Source organism: Paramormyrops kingsleyae, chromosome 5, assembly GCF_048594095.1.
Source record: "Paramormyrops kingsleyae isolate MSU_618 chromosome 5, PKINGS_0.4, whole genome shotgun sequence".
NCBI lineage: Eukaryota > Metazoa > Chordata > Actinopteri > Osteoglossiformes > Mormyridae > Paramormyrops > Paramormyrops kingsleyae.
In genome coordinates, this window is record NC_132801.1 from 647,902 (window position 1) to 670,674 (window position 22,773).

Genomic DNA, 22,773 nt, shown 5'->3' on the forward strand with positions numbered 1-22,773 from the left:
CAATGCTAAAGCGTAAAGAGGGTCACAAGGCATCGACCAGGTAGTTGCCCACTCCAATCCCTTTGATACTTTACCAGGGAGCAGGAGGGGCAGCAGATTCCCAACAAGCCATGTAAGATGGGAACTGAGTGGGAAGCTGTAAATCGTGGTGCTACAGGGATCTTACAGAATGTGGAAGCCCTTCTGCTCTGCTTCAATGCTGCAGCCCAGGCAGACATCAGCATGCACCTCATTCTGGATTACTGTGTAGAATCAGCGACCTGGCAGAGGGCTGACTTCAGCGTAACGTAATCAGCATGCTTTCATCTACCACTGACTGTAATGGTACACATCTTCATCATGCATGGTTTCATTACATTGTTTTCAGTTTGGAAAGCACAGTGAAACAAATTAATATATTTCTTGAAACACATGGAACCCAGGGTTAATTTTGTCAATGAAAATTTTGACGATAAGTATTCGTAGACGACCTTTTATTTCAAAATAAATGAATGCCAGCATCCACCAACCTCCCAGTCTCCTGGTGTTTTCATGGTTTAAACTAATTAATTACACAAATTTTATTGATCACTCTGTTTTGGTTGATCACTGGTAGCACAGTTTTAACCCTAATTTATTAACAATATAATGTTACAATGTGTGTTTTGCATTGTGTGTGATTAACCTTGTTTTATTCCTGAAGTCACCGATTTTATGTTTTACAAATGTGTGTGTCCTTGTTCTAGACCAGGGGTGGCCAATCTTATCCGCAAAGGGCCGGTCAGCTGTTTAAACCCTGGTGTGAGGACTCTTCATCCAATCAGTCCTCTAATTAGTAATCTAATTATGGAGTTGCAGCGAAAACTCGCATACACACCGGCCCTTTGTGGATAAGATTGGCCACCCCTGTTCTAGACTGACCCTTGTGCAGCGGTAGCTCTCTGGGTCCATTCATCTTTTGGAAGATTTAATTTTTTTTTATTGCATGCATTTGAGGTGACATTTTAATCATTGCTATATTGAAATTTTGTGCATTTGTTTTTGTTTTTATGAATTCCTTGAGATTTATTATCATGATTTTAAGAACTATTGTGTTTTATTATTGATAATTTATGGAAATTAATCGTTTTTCTGCCAGAATGAGGACAAGAGGGACACTGGTCTGGTTCCAGCCAGAGGTGATCCCGTTCTCGAGCTGTAAGGAAAAGATTTTTAAAAAGAATGTTGGCTTTAAACCCTTCTTGGCTCTCTCGTTCTTGTCGCCGCCATGCCGAGGTCTGCTGGTTATTAAAATATGTTGTACTCAAGGGCATTGCTATAGATTTTAGGCCCTGTGAAGGCATGTCATTTTGGGCCCCCCAGTACAGAGCAATCCAGTTGTTTTCCAATTTTATTTAGGTCCCCTGTCACTCAGGAGCCCTTGGAATCGTCCTCCCCCCCCCCCAGACATTCTGGACATTCGTACTGTGTGAAGAGATTTCCGCTAATGTATCTAAAACTTTAATTAATTAACTTTAATTTCATTACTTTTGTTAAGAAGATAATTTAAAACAGTATTATTAACTTATCTGACATTGGAAAATGACTAAGATGTGGTCCTTCGAAATAAATTAACTTTCGAAAATGCCAATGTAGCGTCGCAGACGAATGTGGTAAATGAACAATGAAACTTAGAAAAACAGGGCGTATTGCAGCTCTTAAAAAGGGAACTGGAAGTAGAGAACATGCTGAAATGTAGAAAAAGTCGCTGACTTATAAAATCATCCGCATATTTGCATTCTTCTCAATATTCTCCGGTTCAACAGATTTTCAGTTCAATTGCATATTATCTTAAGTGGCCTGGAGACCATTAATCGAGTACAATATACAAAACACATTCCTTTATATTTACATGTATTTTTAGGCATACGATTTTGACCAAAGCGACATACAAGTGAGAAAAATAATACAACACATACGGCCGTCAAAGCTGGGCTTCCCTAGTGAATTCCCAGTTAAGTGTAAGCAGCATTGGGGCAAGAGCTACACGGTATCTTCCAATCAAAGCAAACATGGTAAGAAAATTATATTGAAATTGGCAGACAATGCGACATTAATGATATTCAGGGGGTGGAATTCAATGAATGTTGATATGATATTGATTCCATATAAGACAAAAAGGTTGAAACAATGCTGATCTTCAATGTTTCACTTGTATTCAACATTGAATTAAGGTTTTGCCACCATCGGTTTTTCAATATTGAAAATCTGACCAAAAATAAATTGAATTTCAACGTTGATAATTTGACACTGACCATTCAACGCATTTAACTATAATTCAACGTTGAGACAATTAAATGGTGCTATCTGGGATATACAGTAGCCTATGCTAACGTTCAAGGTAGTAACTGTGCGTTTGACCAAAAAACAAAACAAAAACCAATCAAACACTAGATGAATATTCGCTGTACAGCAGAAGACATATTTACATTTTAATATGTTTCATCCCAGAAGATTTATTCACTTATGAACATTTACAGCGACCGCCGGTGAACACCTCTCCCTTTAACGCCAAGGACTTCCCCTTTAAGCGCCCTTTCAATTCCCTATTTGTGTCGGCGATCCGCACATCGCCGGTGCTTGATGCTGATTTCTTGCTTTCGTTCTCGGTTCTGTGCCTATTTTAATTAGAGCTTTTGATTGCCATGTGCCGTTTTCACACGCTGTTGCTCGGCTTAATTTCTCTGTTCGTCCCGGAGGTTGGGAGTTACTTCCCGGAGGAGCGCTGGACCCCAGAGTCCCCCCTGCTCGCACCCCGGGTGCTCATAGCGTTCATCTGCCGCAACGCGGAGCACTCTCTGCCTTACTTCCTCGGCACCTTGGACCGCCTGCGCTACCCAAAGGACCGCATTGCTCTGTGGTATGGTACCGGGGTGCCGATGTGCGCTTGTTCGTAGGGTTTAAATTTGCCCGATGCTTTACCGGTAAAACATTTGCAGAAGGAGATACCCTGACCTAGGATGGGACACTAATGAACACAGAGACCAGGAGGGGACAGTGATGAGATACAATGAGGAAGATGGGACACTGATGGGACACACTGAGCAGGGAGGACAGTGATGCGACACAGTTAGCGGGGGGGTGCACTGATATAACACACTGTGGGGGGGGACAGCGATGGGACATAGTGAACGAGGGGGCGATACTGATGGGACACAGTGAGCGGGGGGACACTGATGGGACGCAGAGAGTAGGAGGGTTTAGTGATGGGACACAGTGAACGAGGAGGCGACACTGATGGGACACAGAGAGTAGGAGGGTACAGTGATGGGACACAGTGAATGAGGGGGCGACTGATGGGACACAGAGAGTAGGAGGGTTTAGTGATGGGACACAGTGAACGAGGGGGCGACACTGATGGGACACAGAGTAGGAGGGTACAGTGATGGGACACAGTGAATGAGGGGGCGACACTGATGGGACACAGAGAGTAGGAGGGTACAGTGATAGGACACAGTGAGCAGAGGTGCTTTATGTTGAGAATAAATGTGTATGGTGTCACTGAGTGAAACCAGAACCAAATTAGCTGGGCTGTGGAGTTCAGCATGGGGGCTGTTTACATAGATGGAAGCATCCTGCAATATCTATCACCATTGCTGATGTGAGTCGGCAGTGTAACCACAGGATTTTTTGTGCCTATAACATTTCTTCATTGGTTGCCCCTGCAGACATTGATTTTTTTTATTAGATTCATCCAGTCTATGGTGAGAGCACTTGCCTCTGAGTCGTGTTTTTATCTTGCACTAACGGAGCACAAAAAGGTCTGTTAGTCTCTCTCCATTCCTCTAGGTGAGTTTCTGTTTGAATGGTGTTGCATGGGGTGGGGTGAGTTTAGGCTTCCCTGGGGGGCCCTCTCAGCCAGGAATGCGTGTCGAGGCTCAGCTTGTTCCCGCTCAGCCGTGTGTCTCTTGTTAGCTTCACTCAGCTCTGATGCTGGATCTTCACTTTGTGTTCTATTCGGAGAATGTCAGGAATGCAAACAGTCTGCAATGCCATCTACCCAGCAAAGCCGGTATTGTATGATATCCCATCTCCAGGTGCTCTTGGGGTATTCTTAGGCTTAGATACTATCTCTCTGACTCCAGAGGCATTCCTGGTGAGCATGGTGAACATTTGCTGGTTCATTTGAACTCACCACTGGCAAGCTGAAATTTGCAGGTTAGCTGCCATGGCATTCGACTGACAGATGGGAACAGGATGATTTTGGACAAATTTACACTTGTCATGAGTATCAGCAGAATTCTTTTGTAAAAACAATATTTTCCAATACTTGTGTATATCAAATAGAGTATTTGACATACTCCCCTAATCATTCCATAAATACTCATCTGCGCGATGCATCAGCTTCCTGTTGTGTTGAGGCTGGTTTTTGCTTTTCACACAGTGTCACTGCAGATGAGTTTATTAGACATGTGTGTGTTTAGCTGTATTTTTACACACAGCTGTGATCTTTGCTGATGCAGCCAAGGCCCAGAAACCTTGTGTAGCCTGCAGGACTCCATCTGACCCTCAGGGCTCCATCTGACTCTCAGGGCTCCATCTGACCCTCAGGGCTCCATCTGATCTTCAGGGCTCCATCTGACTCTCAGGGCTCCATCTGACCCTCAGGGCTCCATCTGGCCTGCAGGGCTCCATCTGACCCTCAGGGCTCCATCTGACCCTCAGGGCTCCACCTGACCCTCAGGGCTCCATCTGACCCTCAGGGCTCCATCTGGCCTGCAGGGCTCCATCTGACCCTCAGGGCTCCACCTGACCCTCAGGGCTCCATCTGACTCTCAGGGCTCCATCTGACCCTCAGGGCTCCATCTGACTCTCAGGGCTCCATCTGACCCTCAGGGCTCCATCTGGCCTGCAGGGCTCCATCTGACTCTCAGGGCTCCATCTGACCCTCAGGGCTCCATCTGGCCTGCAGGGCTCCATCTGACCCTCAGGGCTCCACCTGACCCTCAGGGCTCCATCTGACCCTCAGGGCTCCATCTGGCCTGCAGGGCTCCATCTGGCCTGCAGGGCTCCATCTGACCCTCAGGGCTCCACCTGACCCTCAGGGCTCTATCTGGCCTGCAGGGCTCCACCTGACCCTCAGGGCTCCACCTGACCCTCAAGGCTCCATCTGACCCTCGGGGCTCCATCTAAGCCGCAGGGCTCTATCTGACCCTCAGGGCTCCATCTAAGCCGCAGGGCTCTATCTGACCCTCAGGGCTCCATCTGACCCTCAGGGCTCCATCTGACCCTCGGGGCTCCATCTAAGCCGCAGGGCTCTATCTGACCCTCAGGGCTCCATTCCACATTCACATCTGCTGCCCACTTGATGATCTCTGAGTCTTTAACATTCTAAAGGTTGAAGGAAAGGAGTGATTTTGGTGCTTATTTTGTAGAGTTAGAAGTATAGTGCAAAACAGATCTTTGCAGTTTCACAGAAACGACTATTCGTTTTGCATCAGGCATATACTCAATAAGTAAGGGATGAACCTTAGCGAGTCGTGCGGTTATATGAAAAGAATCAACATTTTATTTTAATATTTTCATATATCCGCACACCTCCAAGTGGCTTATCCGCTTTTCCCATGGCTAACAAACAAAAAAAATTATAGAATAAGCTAGTTATTATTAATTTTTCAGAAGAAAATTATTAGCATTTAATAATGTTTCGATATGCTGTTAAAAATGTAGTCTTTATAAGGATAGAACGTCTGGTCAGTCTATTCACTGGGAGCAGCAAATCCCTTAAGTTACCATAGAAACCATCAACAGACAGGCACTTGTGCTTGGAAGGAAAATTATGGTGATAATGACTGCTTATTTATGAGTAAAAAGTCACATTTTTAAATATCAACATTTAATAAAACATTAAAACCCATTAATACAGGACTGTTATTAGGTTGCCAGAACTACCTGTTCAACACCCATGTGACATCTCTGGACCAATAAAAATATAGTACTTACCAAATCCGTGGCATCACCAGTGGTAATGGACACTTTTGTCACTCCTGCACTTGGTGTGTGTTATTGTTGCATAGTGTGTCTCTTTGTAATTTATTTCTTGAATAGTTTTACCACCTCAGTATGCTTACCTTTATATGCAGTTTACTTCTTTTATGTATTGTTATGTCTTTCATATATTATGTACTTCATATTTGTATTGGATCAGCTTTGGATGTCACCAGTGTGATCTCACTGTGTGTTACACAATGAAGATAAAACCTTTGACTCCTATGAATCTCAGGTATGTTAGGTAGGAGCACCTATGCCACCTCACAGTTCCTGCAGCTGGAACGCACATGTCCACAAGCTCCAAGTTGGGTCTGGCTGTGACACGTTTTCACTTCCCTTGACTGTCTGCTGAGTTCCTTTTTTGTTTTGTGCTGGCTGCTGTGACTTTTGAAGCTTGCAATTTATTTAAGTCAGTGTGACCAAGGTCTGTTCCCTCTCCATGCAAACTGCTTTACCAGCAGACTCTGCATCTACAGTTGTTGAATGTGAACACATTGTGCAGGAACTGCAGAGGTGAAGAGGATTACATTCTACTGCTTTATAATTTGATAAACACCATTTATCAAGTGCTGAGCAGATGCCTGTGATGTCTGACTGGGATTGTTTCACTTGTGTCCACAGGGTGGCGACAGACCACAACATGGACAACAGCACAGCCATCCTGCAGGAATGGCTTGTTAATGTTCAGAGTCATTATCACAATGTGGAGTGGAGACCACAGGAAGGCCCCCAGTGAGTCTTCATTAGTTTATTGACCTTTCAGCATTATTACAGGTTCATAAAGACCATTATCCTTAAAAACACTGACTTATTTTGCTGTTATGATAAAACATCATTACTAAAATCATTAAAATAATATCTGTACTTTGAACCTTGACCTGTAGTCAGTAAGATACTGTTCGGGAGTAACATTTGTGATTTAAAAAAAAATTTGAATCCGTGTGTCCTGCAGGAGTTACGAAGACGAGGCTGGTCCCAAACAGTGGACAAAGCTGCGCTACGAGCACGTCATGCAGCTGCGTCACGCTGCACTGGAGGCAGCGCGTGACAAGTGGGCCGATTACTATTTGGTGCGTCCCCCCCAATCTCATACACACAGACACACATGCACACACATTTCAGTGATACGAAACTGCATGCGTTCTGCAGAGAGAAAGGTCCTGAGAGGCATGTAGAAACGGTCCATGGCCTCTGTCAGATCCTGAAAATACACCACAGTCTATGTGCAATACACCAAGCATAGAAAACCTCAGAGTTATTCTAAGAGCTTAAATAAAGAAATCTGAAAGTGTGTAAAAAAAAGTATGTAAAGTAACGGTTGTGCTGTGCTTTGGTACAGCTTTGACTTTCAGCTGTATTTCACTGTACCATTTCATCTTTTCTTTGAAAGCCCGGAGGCTATAATCTTCAGGAAGAGCCAAGCCACAGTAGACACTGGACTCATACAGTCAGCAGCTATGCTGTCCAGCACTGGTCAGCTCTTCCTGTACACTACCACCAAGTGGTTACACATGGTATAGCAATGTTGTAATCAGCCCTATTATTTCTCCTGTTTGCTGTAGTATGAATTTACTCAAAGGCCATGAAATCAATATTGTCATGTTTTTACTTTCCTGTCCTCTAAATTGCAACCATTGACTAGCAGCCTCATAACAGAAAATGTCGCCTTAGGCTGTTTCTTTGCCTTATGTGCATTTGAGGGTAAGACGGAGAGGGCAAGGGAAGATCCTGTGCCAGTTCTCTCTGTGATGCATGTGACACAGTTTCTTTGGTGTTGGGGTGTGCAGCCCTGTAAGTCTTTATCTCTCCCACACTGATCAGTCAGTGGACTGCGACAACCTCCTGACCAACCCAGATGTGCTATGGAAGCTCATCAGTGAGAACAAGACTATCGTGGCCCCGATGCTGGAGTCACGTGCGGCATACTCCAACTTCTGGTGTGGCATGAGCTCACAGGTACAGCCTCCCATGCCTGCCTGGCTGCATGTGCCTGCCTGTGTCAGTCACTAGCCCTTTATGGATTCGGCACTGGGGCTCAGTGATGGGCTGTGAGTAAATACATCCTTATTCTGTATGTTTATGCCCCTGGGGTTACTGTTAATGGACCCAGAGTGCATGGTTAGTAAGTTCTTTGGACTTAGTGTAAACAAACCAAGCCTTCATGCAGTGTATCTCTGTGCTTGTATCCCTAGGGCTACTACAAGCGGACCCCTACCTACATTCCCATCCGCCGGTGGGAGCGCAGGGGCTGCTTCGCTGTTCCCATGGTGCACTCCACCTTCCTGGTGGACCTGCGCAAGGAGGCATCCCGCCAGCTGGCCTTCTACCCCCCCCACCCTGACTATAGCTGGGCCTTTGATGACATCATCATCTTCTCCTTCTCTGCTCGCATGGCAGGTGGGAAATGATTGTATCTTGAGGAGTGAACTTAGGTTTCAGGACAACTGGAGTTGCAAAACAAAACAATACATTACTCCCCAAAGATAGTTGGTGATGAAAAGCATTGGTGCTTTGGGGTGAAAATTCATGTTCTTTCTGGACAAATTGAATGAAATGGAAAAACTATCTTGTAGGTGTACAAATGTTCCTGTGTAACAGAGAGAATTATGGGTATCTTCCCATTCCTGTACGTTCCCACAATTCCCTGAGGGACGAGGCTGACAGTTTCGTGCATTCCCTGCTGGAGGTCATGGGTGAGTGTTTGTGCAGTGTCAAAAGGTGCATTTCAAAATATGTCATTATTGGTGTTTTGATTCTATAGTTGATGGACTCAAATTGACTTACAGTCCTTAGTCAGCAAAATCATCTTTAACAGGGAAGGACCTTGTAGCTGCTGGACACCTGATTTTTTTCTGTGTTCTGCTCCTTTCTGGCCACCTTTTCTGTTTCTCTTATCGTCCTCTTGCTGTCCGATGTCTGCCTGACCATCATGTGATCCTCTTGTCTCTCTCTCAGTGCATCACCCCCCTGTGGAGCCCTCCAGCTTCATCTCCGTTCCCCCAAAATCCCCAGATAAGATGGGCTTCAATGAGGTAAGTTGGGTGGACTGATTGCTGGACGAGAGCACAAATCAGCACATGCTGCTCTTCACTAAACGTTTACAGATGTTTTAAGGACAGGTCAGCTGTAGTTTGATTGCTCAGTATAACCTGTAGCTACAGATGCTTACAGAAGGTTTCTGTTAGATGGGAGGATGTTGAAAAGGTCTGTCTGTGAGCAGTGAACTGGGTGTTGGAATGCAGTTTGGAGGATTCGGTCCTGCACAGTGTGCTGAAGTGGCTGTCTGTATCACAGGTCTTCATGATCAACCTGCAGCGGCGGTCGGACCGGCGCCAGCGAATGCTGCAGTCTCTCCACGAGCAGGAGATCACCTGCAAGCTCATCAATGCTGTGGATGGCAAGTATGTCAACTTAGCCACACAAAATGTCTCTAGGATGAGTGCATAGTGTGGAGTAATGATCAGGAGTATAGTTGGGGCAATCTCAGGAGTTCACTGGTCTATGTAATAAGTCTGAGCAAGGCTGAGTGTTGGATACACAGATGGCAGCTGAGCCATCTGTGTAGCTGATGGTGCTGAGCTAGCCATATTAGCCTGAGGGTACTTCAGTTGCTGTTAAATTGTGAAAACTTGCGTAATGTTTCCTGAATGCCAGCGCACTGAATGCCAGTCAGATCCAGTCCATGGGGATCCAGATGCTGCCTGGATACAGTGACCCGTACAACGGACGGCCCCTCACCAAGGGAGAACTGGGCTGCTTCCTCTCTCACTACAACGTCTGGAAGGAGGTGAGTAGCGTAGTTAAGATGTGGCTTTTTGGCTCTGACCACTGTGGTCCATGGTGCAAGGATGTGTATGCTAATGAACCTGCCCGGATCTGATCATGCAGATTGCAGAGCACAAGCTAAAGACCTCCCTTGTGATTGAGGATGACTTGCGTTTTGAGGTCTTCTTCAAGCGGCGTCTGCAGAACCTGATGAACGAGGTAGAGAGCCATGGCTTAGACTGGGATCTCATGTGAGTCACAGCCCTTCAGGAACATCTACTTCTAAGAGGACCAACATAGATGTTCACCATAGTGATCTTCCTCTCTCATTCGTCTTTAAGATATGTTGGACGGAAGAGGATGCAGGTGGACCATCCAGAGAAATCTGTGCCCAAAATTCATAGTCTGGTAGAGGCTGACTATTCTTATTGGACGTTGGGATATATGATTTCACTGCGGGGTGCAAGGAAGCTGCTGAAGGCAGATCCCCTCAGCAGGATGCTGCCAGTGGACGAGTTTCTTCCTGTGATGTACGACAAGCATCCCATGTAAGTGGATGGGATAGAAAGGAGATTAGGGGATAAAAGCGGAGGGAATGGGGGATTGAAAGCCGATTGATTGGAGAGGGCATAAAAAGTGGAAGGGAATTGGAAGGTGATAGGAAGGAGGTGGGGATTGAGGATAAGGGGATAAGAGGATAGAATTAGGGGGGAAATGGGAATTAGGGGGTTGCATCCATGCATCTTAAATCATTTTTGGATAGGAATTCTCTGAAATGTGTTTGTTGTTTTGGAATCTTCTGTAAAGTCCAGTCTATTTTTTGTCACGTTTTTCTTTTGACTGGCCTCTGTCTCTCCATCACCTGCAGCTCACGCTACATGGAGCATTTCCAAACCCGGGATCTGAAGGCGTTCTCAGCTGAGCCGCTCCTTGTCTTTCCCACGCATTACACGGGTGACCAGGGCTATGTCAGCGATACGGAGACCTCCACGCTTTGGGACAACGAGGGCGTTCCCACTGACTGGGACCGCTCTCCTTCAGGCAAGACCAGTGAACAACAGGAGCTCAGCCAGGAGGCCCAGAACTCCAACGTCGTCCAGTCTCCACTGGACAGCACCGCGCATGACGAGCTCTGAGAGTGGGGCTTTGGGCCGAGTGTGGGTCAGAACAGGTGGGCGAAGGTCATCATATCTCAGACAGATCTGGGAGGCAATCAGAACCAGGGGGACTGCAGTAAAACTCCCCCCCCCCCCCGGCAGAAGTCATCTACAGTGGCGCTGCTGAGGTGGATGCAGAGTGGAGGGCAGAGGGGGCTGTGAAGGCACCTGTGTTGCTCCCCACTTAGTTCAAATTTTTCTTGTCTCTGATCTCAGCATTCTAAGTAGGATTTCAGCTGATTTTCTTTGTCTTTTGGGAGTGCTGAACTAGTGTTACAATGTCAGATTAAGGAGCGTAGCAGGAATGTTTGTCCTCATGAACACGTGAAATGGACTTCCAAAAGTGTCATTTATGTTGTAGGTTCTGTTTTTTCATCAAGCTCAGCTTACATTGTGAGTGGAGATCTGTACAGTTAATGTTTTTAATTTATCGAACATTTCAAAGCTATCATGACACTTATTTGAAACTCTGCCCCCTTTCCCCCTTTTGCTGACAGTTGCACATGATCTTAAGGGCTAAATGCTAACAATATTAATACTAATAGCACTGGCTAGTAGCACTGGCTAATAGCACTGGCCAGAGGGAGCCATCCACACTATGAAAGAGTGGAATTAACCTCACTTTCATTCTGCCTCTGTGGATATCATTTTTTTTTATTATTGCTTGAAAAAAATGATTTTTATCCTAAAAAGTGTGTTACAGTGCAGGATTGAAATGCAGTTAAAATGTTTCTGAGACTGTAGCAATAACCTGCTGGTGATGGTGTTTACCGTCAAGCTGAGAGGATCAGCTGCTGTTCTGATTCTTTGAAGTGCTTCTGAGAAATTCTCGTTTTTCTGCAATTGTGCCTTATACCAAAGAATAAACTATTCTAAAAACCAATGGACATTACTAAATTTCATTTTTGTTCTTAGAGAACACATGTGGCAACATCATAGGTATGTATGGGAAATAAAGTTAGTTAATCTCGCAGTGTTTGATAATGAAATTCATCAGTTTTCACTGCATTTTGAAGGGTTACCCTATCCTTTGTTAGTACATGCGTGCTATACCGCTCTAGTCAATTAAATTAAATTAGGGGTTTTACTTGAATACCCAGAAGTTGTTTTTTAAGTTAATGAGCAACTGCATGAATGGGCAGAATGTCAAATTTAATGTGGTTGAAACCCAAACATGTTTGTGTCCCTTTCAGTCTCTTAAAAAGTTTCTTTGCTTACACTATATGTTTTTCCCCTTGATTTTATGAGTCCCAACCCACCAAACACCACCTGCAGTGTGTTTCATGCAGTGCTGTTTGAAGCCTCTGCACACAGAAGGCTGCCTGTGCAGTGACTGTAGGCCCCTGTCTTTTCACAACGTCTGTCTCCTCACCTGCATTTTCATTTTTTTTCATCCACCCTCAAGCTCCCTCCTGCACTGTGTTTGTCATCTTTCTGTTTGGTCCATTCTCTCTTTCTGCCTGCCTTCACCCCCTCAGATCCCTGAAGCCACTGCTATTTTCAACCAAGCTTTCTGTTAAGCTTACTCCCATGGCCCGGTGGCACCAATGCGCATGCAGACACGCCTCAATCCCTATCTGTTCCTGATATACCAACACTTCCAGGCATGTTTTCTAGTCATATGCAATATCAGTCCTAGCTCTGTGTAGCGCTAGGCGAGCATCAGCACCAACGCCCCCCCAAACCAAGAAAGATTTTGACAATCCGCAGGCACACAGAGCCCCTTGCCTGCCTCCCTGTTCCTCAAAGACACATGCTGACACACACGGAGATAAATGAGATTACGGTATTTAGGGCTTATGACTCTGCTGACACTCTTCCAGTCAATTCCTACCCCTTATATCTTGTGGTAACACTACGGCTTCTGTTGTGCCCACATTGAACTGTATCTATTGATTTTTCTGCAGGATGAATCAATTTGCAAATTCCCTCAGCAAATCAGAACTCAGCATTTAACAGGACCACGGTAAAGCTGCCATTACAGTGCATAAGCTCTGTTCAGCAGGTTCTCCTCGCCTCAGGCAGCATGGCCGACCTCTTCTTGGACAAGGTCTTAGTTAAAAATAATAAAGACAAGGATGAGCTGGACACAGAGAGGGAGATGGTGCTCCGGCTCCAGAACCGGGTCATGATGCTGTTTTTTGGGTCGGGTGAGTGTGAGCGCTGCAAGGAGTTCGTGCCGAAGCTGAAGGATTTCTTCAAACGCCTCACAGATGAGTTCTACGTTGAGCGAGCTGCCCAGCTGGTTCTGCTGTACATCTCTCTGGACTCCTCCGAGAAGAAGCAGCTCAAGTTTCTCAAAGACATGCCTAAGGGCTGCCTCTTCATTCCCTTCAAGGACAGCTACCGCATGTATGCTTATCTCTGTCACTAACCTGCTTCTGCAGAATTAGCCCAGGAAACATGTAGGCAGTGAACATACATAAGCACAGGGTGTTCTTGGTTTTGATGGCAGGTTAGGATTTGCTGGGGTCAGGGTTGCTGTAAGGAGGGGGGGGGGAGGGAAGTTAAGACAATTCCAAGGGTCCCTGAGTGACAGGGTCCCTAAAAAAATGGAAAATAACTGAATTGGTCTGGACTGGGGGGACCCAATATGATATGCCTTCATGGGGCCCAAAATCTTTAGCAACACCCCTGGCTGGGTATATTATGTATGTATGCAGTGAACATATGTACAGTGTATATTTGGGTTTGAGGGAGGTTACGGTTTGCCGGAGGTATTATGTATTTATGCAGTGAACATGTACATATGCACCGTGTATATTTGGGTTTGAGGGAGGTTAGGGTTTGCCGGAGGTATTATGTATTTATGCAGTGAACATGTACATATGCACAGTGTATATTTGGGTTTGAGGGAGGTTAGGGTTTGCCGGAGGTATTATGTATGTATGCAGTGAACATGTACATATGTACAGTGTATATTTGGGTTTGAGGGAGGTTAGGGTTTGCCGGAGGTATTATGTATGTATGCAGTGAACATGTACATATGTACAGTGTATATTTGGGTTTGAGGGAGGTTAGGGTTTGCCGGAGGTATTATGTATTTATGCAGTGAACATGTACATATGCAGAGTGTATATTTGGGTTTGAGGGAGGTTAGGGTTTGCCGGAGGTATTATGTATGTATGCAGTGAACATGTACATATGCACAGTGTATATTTGGGTTTGAGGGAGGTTAGGGTTTGCCGGAGGTATTATGTATGTATGCAGTGAACATGTACATATGTACAGTGTATATTTGGGTTTGAGGGAGGTTAGGGTTTGCCGGAGGTATTATGTATGTATGCAGTGAACATGTACATATGCACACTGTATATTTGGTTCTAAGGGAGGTTAATCTTATTTTCCACCTACAGCAGAATCTTCGTAGCTTCTAATCCACAGCAGACAGCTTTGAGTACCAACACACAGAAACATTTTTATATAAAATGACAGACTTGGTCATCATGATGATGCTAGATTTCTCCCTACTAAGGGCACTGCAGTACAACCCTTTGTGAGCTGTCCATTCCATTCATCACATACATTATTAACCAAAAGTTTTTGCACACCAGAGGTTTTTTTTTTACCATTTTTCCATTAATTTCAAAAACTTGAGATTTTTTTTATTCTTGTTAAGCACTGGATAGTTGAGTGAACAACTATAAATGAAAATATAAGTCAATAAAAGAAGTTTCCTTTATAACATGGAAAAGTACGTAACAGTGCATGTCTGACATCCTATTAATTGGTTGTATGGTGATGGCGTAGTCAAATTCTATGCTGTCCTTTAATTTCGAAAACACTAGTTAACCGATTCACCCCATCAAACAAAGCAATATTTAATTTCCCTTTAGAAAGAATGTCTGCTACAACAGGTTACTTTGATGAATCAAAGATGTGACATTTTCTTGCTGATAAAGGTACTCAAGTGGTTAACATACTGTAAATTTATTTGCTAGCAAAGAATATCGAGTGTATTTTTCGTAAATCTTCAGTGTGTGCAAAAACTCAAAACAGAAACAAGGCAAACCATGAGAGGTTAAAACGGGAAGGAGAGGATTGGGCACGGAGCAACATCAATGAATGGACTGGGGAGCTCAAGACAGGGAGGCATGTTATACAGCACTGATGACGACATACAAGCTGAATACAATAAAACAAGTAAGAAGTGGGGCAAACCAAACAAGAACAAAAGCAAAGACAGAAACAGGCTCGCCTCCAGGCTGTATGCTAAGCCACCATAATGGGGGCGGGGCTAGACAGGCGCAGACCCTGACACAGACAGGGGTAACGAATAAGCAGGACTGCACCAGGGGACCAACTGGATAGACAGGGAACAACACAGGGCTGATAGGAGACAGACGGAACATAGTTCTAGACCGGATCAAGGCAGGACGGACACCAACAGAGCAGGGTAAGAAATTAGACAGGCCTGAAAACTGGACATAGGACCATGGGACACCATTAGGGAACTCGAAGCAGATACACACACACTTGAGGACAATATCGACAAAGACAAGGCCAGACTGACAAGGCGGGAGCAAACATGGCCTCGGACCAGACACGAGACACAACTGTGTGAATCATACAAATGTGGGCCGCACTAGGAACTGCACAAACATCAGAAGGAACAGCTAGTCAAACAAAAGAAAGGTCGGACAGGTACAGGGACAACCAGAGCAGGGGTACAGACATGGGCAAGGGCAACATGGGGCATAGGCTAGGGAAGATCAAAGGTAGGACAGGGCAATAAAGCACAAATATGGGCAGTGGTGGCTTGATGGTTAGGGTAGCGCACTTGTAATTGAAAGATTGCAGGTTCAAATCCCCCACCAGCAAGTCACCACTGAGATACCCTGAGCAAGGTACCGTCCCCAAGCACTGCTCCCCGGGCGCTGAATTAGCTGCCCCCTGCTATGTCACGAAAGTCACATATGGGTCAAATGCAGAGGACACATTTCGTTGTTGCGCACTGTGTGCTGTGGTGTGTTGACAATGATCACTAAATTCAAATTCTCTAATTCTAGTCTCAAATTGGGGTGCAAACTGAGGCAGAGCATGGGGGAACCATGTCAGGCTGGGGGTTCTTGAGGGTCCCAGGATGCAGGTCGCTAGCCGAGTCGGCCTCGGAAACTACAGGGCAGGGGGCACCACTGGGACTGCAGGGAAATGGGGTGCTACTGGGACCTCAATGGCTGGGATTTGAGGGTGAAGTGGAACCAAAAGGGCTAGAGCATAGAAGGGAGGTGAAACAGGGACAGGAGAGCCCCGTGGGGCCTGCTGCACAGGAGGGCCCTGAGGGGCTGGTTTGGCAGAACCTGGAATTGGCATGGTGACCATGGATGGTGTGCCCCCATCCTCCACTCCGGTAGATGGAGATATGGTGAACCCCTCTCTTGGACCCCCGTCGATGGAAGAGGGCACCCTAGGATAGGGAACTGTGGTGGTCCAAGTTCGATAAGGGAACCAGAGTCCATGGTGTGAGACTCAAGGCCAGACCTAGGGAGTCCCACTGCAGATCTTCTAGAGGGTCCTCCTCTGGGTTCACCCTCTCGGGGTTGGTGGTAGTCAGGTTCAGGACTGGTGATGAGTTGGGGTCAAAACATGTGTCGGCGAGCAGGACACAGGCAAGCAAGCAGGAGCAGGCGAGGCAGCAATGTCCATGTGCGAGCAGGTAGAAGCTGGTGACTGCTGAGCAGGAGCTGACATGGCACCTGGCAACAAGTGAGTCTGGGTCGAGGCACCTGGCGGCAAGCGAGGCTGGGCCGGGGCACCTGGAGGTGGACAGAGCACAGCAGGGACTTCTGGTGGCAAGCAGAGCATAACAGGGCCCTCTGGTGGAGAACAGAGCACAGTGACAGATTCTGGAGACAGGCAGGGCACCCCGGAAGGCAGGCGGAGCTCCCCGGGTGCATCTGGAGGCAGGTGGATCGGAACTGGGGCCTTCGGAGTCAGGCAAAACTGAAGCAGGGCTTTCAGAGATGGGCACAGCAATAAGACCCTCTCTGGGTCAGGAGCCTGAGCCGGTTGGCTCTTTTGCAGCTGTGAGTGACGAAGGCCTTCTCTGAGTCGGACACTCACAGAGCAGCAGAAGTCTCCCTTGGGCCATATGATGGCAAAGTGGGCATGGCAGCATTCTCAGCAGTGCAGGGCTCTATGGGCACAGTGGCGTCCCTCTCTGTGCAGGGGCGTCTGGACCTCCACAGCACTGCCGTTGAGCCTGGGAGACACAACCAGAACCAGGATGGGTTCGGCAGGGATCTCATTTGGATCAGACGAGGAGGTGGCCACAGCAGCGGAGAGAATGAGCTTGGAGTTGGGATGGGGTCAGGTGCAAGTTCAGACTGTTTCTGCAGCCTTTGTGTCCTACGGCGGGCGCTGACAGAAACCGTTTGGGAGTAGGTGAGTAGCTGCGGCAGAGCGATGGTAACCTCGCTGGTGGCGGATGCTGTGGTCACGGGCTGAGGGGGCTTCTCTGGGTCAGGAGTCTCAACTGCAGGCGAGACTCTCACCAGGTCCTCAGCGGTGTGCAGGCATTGCTCTCTCTGCTCCCTCTCCCATGCCTCGACTCCCAGGGCAAGTGTCAGCAGCCAATCGTCTGTCTGGACAAGGCCATTTACCAGCTCCGGGTCTCTGCTGCTTCTCACATCTTCCAGCAGGTTCTGACTCCGGCTCCTCAGGACCATCCAGCAGGAAGTTGAGGGCCTCCCCAGGATCACTGACATTGGGGGCTTCACCCGAGATAGATCAGGCACAGCAGCGAGTATAGGCTCTGCTGTGGGTTCCACCTTCTTCTTCTGTCGCTGCTTCCCACATCAGGAGCTGGTATGGGGTAGCGAGGAACTGGCTGGTGAATCCCCCACTGGTTAGCCCCTTTTGGAGCTCTAGGTTTCTAGGGGAAGCAGTACAGGCAGGTCTTCCTTGCTGCCTAAGGAAGCCCAGTACAGCGTCCGTATGGGAGGGGTGATCCACATACTAACAACCTGCTCAGAATCTGTCTTTGGGTTCCTATAGTTTGCTGTTGCTCAGGGGGTCGAGAAGAGGGTTCTCTGTGAACCACCTAGGGTAAGATCGGGTAGAGGCCCGAGGCGAGAAGAACATGCAGAGATAGAGAAGGCATCTGTCCCTCTGGATTAGCTGTTAGGCAGCTTATAGAGTCCAGTCATTCTGTTACATTGGGGCACAGAAGGAGGTGAGGGCAAGCATTGGGTGGACACAAAAGGGGGAGACAAGAACTGGAGAGGGCGGTAAGCATGGGACATAATCCTGGTTGATGTTGCTACAAGCAGGTCGCAACGTCAATGGCTGGGCTGGGGAGCTCAAGACAGGGAGGCATATTATACACTGACAAGGGAGCAGACGAGAAGCAGCTGGAGTGAGTCACACAGGGCTGAAACAAGAGGTAAGACAAAAAAGTCATGGGGAGAGCAGGGGGCGTAAGCATGGCGTGACATGTGAATCAAAGGTGTGCTTATTTTGATGTTATATTTTCATGTAGCTAATATTTGAGTCTGTATCGGTCTGTATATGGGTGTCTCAAAGTGAGTTTCACAATTATGTATGTGTCCAGGGAGTTGAAGTCCAAGTTCAACGTGGAGGAAATTCCAACTGTGGTGGTACTACGGCCAGATGGTTCAGTCCTCTCACCCAATGCTGTGCCAGAGATCTGCAACCGCGGCCCAGACTGCTTCCAGAACTGGAAGGAAGGGGCGGAGCTCATTGACAGGAACTTCATGATGGCTGAGGAGTTTGATGACACCAAGATGAGAAGCATGACAGATCCACTGCGTAGACTCAAGTACAAAGTGGACAAGAAAAAGAAGAAAACGGAGAGTAGAGAAGAGGATGACGATGAGGAGGAAGAAGAACAAAATGACAATGAGGAGGAAGAGGAGGAAGACAGCTCCTGCTGATATACGAATAGCTAATATCAAAAATAATATCTAGTAAGTGTCACATTGGTAGGGGCTTTTTCCTTGCCACTGTTACCTTGTTGGCTTGCTCTCTGGGGGTTTTGGGCAGTGATAATGTAAAGTGTTTTGAGACAATGTAATGTTGTGAAAATGCACTATACAATTAAAAGTGAATTGGATTGAACTGAGTAATACCTCGGGTCTGCATATTGTACAAATGCTTTAAAAACTTTAAATAAAATGAATGTGTCAGATGGAAAGCAAGGCCGCCTTAGAGTTACCGTATCTGTGAGATCATTACCCATGAGGAGCTATATTGGCTGATATGTTACATGTGGGAGCGGATCTGGTTCCAGCTCGGCACCTTGATGACGTCACCACAGCCAGACGGGGTGGGAATCTCTCCCTGTCAGGAGGTGTGATATGTACAGAGCTACAATACAAAAAGATAGAGTTCAATGTGTGACAATTAAATACACTTGGATTCACCCCTGGATAGAATACACCACAATGAAATGAATTGGAATTTATTGAAGTGTCTTAGTTTGAAGTACATACCGGTATTATAAAATGCAGTTGCAGGTCAGTGCAGACATGCATATCTGTACCTAAATGACACATTTACACTTTATGAACTAAAAAAGTTATTTTACTATTACTTAACTAAAAACATCACTCTGCAGCTTTTCCAGTAGAAAGCTGCAGAGTAATTGTAATTAAAGTTTTACTTTTTTTCTGCAATGGTCTGAGATGGGGGTTCATGCACATAGTAAAAGCAGTGTCCCTATTCCGTTTATCGCCAGTGAAAGACACCTGAAGGCTCAACTGTGTGCGCAAATGGTATTATAGCTGTGTTTTGTCTAAGTATTAATTGAAATCTTAGTGTTGTCTTGCTGACACTTCATTGACTCATCCTCTCTCATGCAAACAGACAGTGCGATGCAAATTCCTGATAAACAAGACGGTAAAATGGAGATATGTCTCGATCACCTAGAAAGAAAAAGCTGCTGTAAACAGGCATCTGTATTGAGAGAGACAGACTATAGAGACTTACGTGGAGACAAGAGGGCAAAAGGCTGACTTATAAAGGAATACAGAGAAAAGGAGAGAGTTATAATGGCTGAGATATAAAGGGATCAGGAGGAAGGGAGCTGTGAGTTCTGTGTTGTGTGTTGTGGTACATTACAACATCATTAAGACATAATACAGAAAAAGGTAAAGGGAGGACAAAGAAAGAAAGAAAGAAAGAAAGAAAGAAAGAAAGAAAAATCAGCCAGAAGATAATAGAGGAGAGCAACCAAAAAAAACTTCTGAGGGTCAGAGGTTGACTGGCTGCCTGACCCACCCTGGCACGCTAGTGAAACACAATCAGGATGTATAACAACAGTGCCCCCCTTTCACACCTCTTCCACGTAGGTCACTCAGGTCTCCACTTGGACAGCACCCTTTCCCTATCACAGGTGGATGAGCGCTCTCCCACCGGCCTTCCTAACCGTGGTCAGCGCTTCCCCGTGCTTGGATCCCCTCAGTCACGGCGGACTTTCACATACTGTAACACACTCAAACACTACCAAACACATAACCTTCAGCAACAAGCAAAGCAGCAGCAAGAATGAATAAACAGAGAAGCCTATATCTCACCAAAACAGGTCTGGCAAAATCAGTCTCAGGAATGTTCGGGTCTGGGACAGCATGGTCTCCATTGTTCCTCGACGAGGGACTGGGCCAATCCTTAATCTCATCTGGATCTGGTCCCATCAGGCTCTACGCCTTACCTACTTCTATCGCAGGACCCCATCGTCTGGAATAAACAAAGAACTCAGCTGCCCCACATTGGGCACCAAACTGTGGTAGAAAAATTATAAATCAAGCACTTAGAATAAAAGTATGGACCTCTTAGTTTGGTGAGTAAAGAAAATCTCTTTTATTCCAGCAAGTTCAGCAAAGCGCTCCCATCACACTCTGGCACTTGGTACCAAGTCACCCCCCGCACACAGAGCAACCAGTAGATAAACCATAACTCCCAGGACTTCTAAGGCCTGATTGGTCATGAAACATCAACAAACTAAGCTGAAACGTATAACAAACACAATTCTCCTGCTCCATTGGTTCACCTTGGTAGCAAGGTAAAGTCCACCCATTGTGCGCAACTTACTGGAGACAGCCTCGGCTTCTAGACTCTACATGAGATATGTATATAGATATTAATTATATGACATTGAATCACTGTTAATGTTTGATTAATGATTAACACATTGACGTATTGTCCCTGAATCACTGAAAATACATGGTTAACATATGATTAGTATGATTAACATAAGTATGATTAGCATGATGCGATCAATTGCATATAACATATTATATATTGACTACTACTATTCTATTAAGCTATAACTTGTTGTGCACCAGTTGGGACGGCTTCGAGTCTCTTCCTGCAAGTGGTTTCTCCCCCCCTTTGCTCCACTGTCTGCCTCTCCAAGGTCCGAGCTTCTGCGGAGCCAACTGCAGGCAGCTATCACAAAGCGAGGTCACACAGTATTCAAAACAATCTCTTCTTGACTAAAGCCTAAAACATAACAGACCCAATATGCCTCCCCTCCCAGGCCTACTAATGTCCAATTTTACTTCCACATGTTCAGTCAGTGCTGGTCCCAGGGGTGAAGCATCCTAGTGGTGACCACTCACTCACCTCACTAACCCCTTCTCTACAGAACCTCTCATCATTTACTGACAGTAATCCCTGAATGATCTCTCCCATGCTAATATCTGAGCAATCTCATAATGATCCAAGCCAGCGGTTTTCTGATGCTCTGACATGAAATTGGGACCCAGACTTTTATTTCTTTATGTCCTTTATTTCATGCTATGATGGTGCCCCCTTGTGGCCATGTTGGTGTAACATCTTACTCTTCAAAACTCTAACTCTCCAAAAGAGATTGCTTTGTGATTCTCCTGCATACTGGTGTCTTAAGTTAAACCTCAATAATGTATTTTAGCCCTGTGTGAGTCAGACAAATATAAGGCAATAAGCTGAGAGCCCCAGAGGTTCTTATTGAGATGAAAGGAAGCAAAGCAGGAGAGCTTGGTGCCCAAGCAGTAATTAGATATAGGAAGGTCATGATTTGATGATATCATTAAGTTAGTCACGTCACCTGTTTAACCAAAGCTTAATCTCCACCAGTAAATGTAAAGGCACTGTGGAATATAAACTAAGAAATACAACTGCTGGCAAGAATAGCCCAACGACATTAATTGATTTTGTGAATTAATAAATGAATTGGCCTGACGCTCAAACATCTGCGCAAAGCAAGAAGCAGCCTTGACTGCACCTGCGGCACAGACAGCAGGCGAGAGGGCAGAAGCGACTTGCTAAAAGGTTGGTGGCATTTATTCTTAAGTAAACACAATTTGCCGACATTGAGATCAGAAAAAAAATCAAGGATCGGTAAGGTGATAACGTAATTATCGTGACAGACCTAGTTTGTGCACTGAATGATAGAGCAAACTACAGACACATAGCACATTGAATCATTTTTTGGCAGTATTAAACTAACCAAAGGAGAAATACACAACTTTTCTCCCCAAATCGGGGGAACACTGGTATTGTATGTAAACTTGTTGAGCTTTTGTTGGGCTAATCTCTATCTGTATCCAGTAGAGGGGGCTGTTGAGTGAGGATTTAACATTTGCAACTTGGAATTCTATCTTTCCTTTGACACACAACATACTGTTCAAGCATTTAGAGCAAAAATCCCCAAAATGACAATAACCTGCATTAGATTTATTTGTTGAGCTCACTGGAGGAGGAGGAGGAGGAGGAGGAGGCAGAGAGGTTTCTGAGCTGGCCATGGCTCCAGCACTTTGTGGTTTCTCGGTGACAGCAGCATGCTCGACATTTCCCTTCTATGAACCGTTTGACTGAGCTACTCTGCTCAGTCACAGCACTG

At 45.9% G+C, this 22,773-nt stretch overlaps 2 protein-coding genes across 5 annotated transcripts; both read left to right on the plus strand.

Annotated features, from left to right (window-relative positions):
* The first annotated feature begins 1,983 nt into the window (after positions 1-1,983).
* Positions 1,984-11,814, plus strand: LOC111835400 (procollagen galactosyltransferase 1-like). 4 transcript variants are annotated; one of them, XM_023795665.2, is made up of 13 exons: positions 1,984-2,033; positions 2,718-2,878; positions 6,631-6,741; positions 6,962-7,079; positions 7,831-7,965; positions 8,202-8,406; positions 8,583-8,702; positions 8,965-9,041; positions 9,304-9,410; positions 9,664-9,796; positions 9,898-10,025; positions 10,116-10,322; positions 10,643-11,814. In XM_023795665.2, the coding sequence occupies exons 1-13, from the start codon at positions 2,031-2,033 to the stop codon at positions 10,908-10,910; spliced, it is 1,773 nt and encodes a 590-aa protein (XP_023651433.2). In that variant the 5' UTR covers positions 1,984-2,030; the 3' UTR covers positions 10,911-11,814. The 4 variants fall into 4 exon arrangements, with proteins under 4 accessions (XP_023651433.2, XP_023651432.2, XP_072567878.1 ...); XM_023795664.2 differs by lacking the exon at positions 1,984-2,033 and having other exon boundaries at positions 2,569-2,878; XM_072711777.1 differs by lacking the exons at positions 1,984-2,033; positions 2,718-2,878; positions 6,631-6,741 and adding an exon at positions 7,400-7,523 and having other exon boundaries at positions 6,968-7,079.
* A 1,143-nt stretch (positions 11,815-12,957) lies between these two features.
* nxnl1 (nucleoredoxin like 1) lies at positions 12,958-22,748 on the plus strand. Its single transcript, XM_023795690.2, has 3 exons — positions 12,958-13,283; positions 18,484-18,774; positions 22,625-22,748. The coding sequence occupies exons 1-3, from the start codon at positions 12,958-12,960 to the stop codon at positions 22,746-22,748; spliced, it is 741 nt and encodes a 246-aa protein (XP_023651458.2).
* The last annotated feature ends 25 nt before the right edge of the window (positions 22,749-22,773 follow it).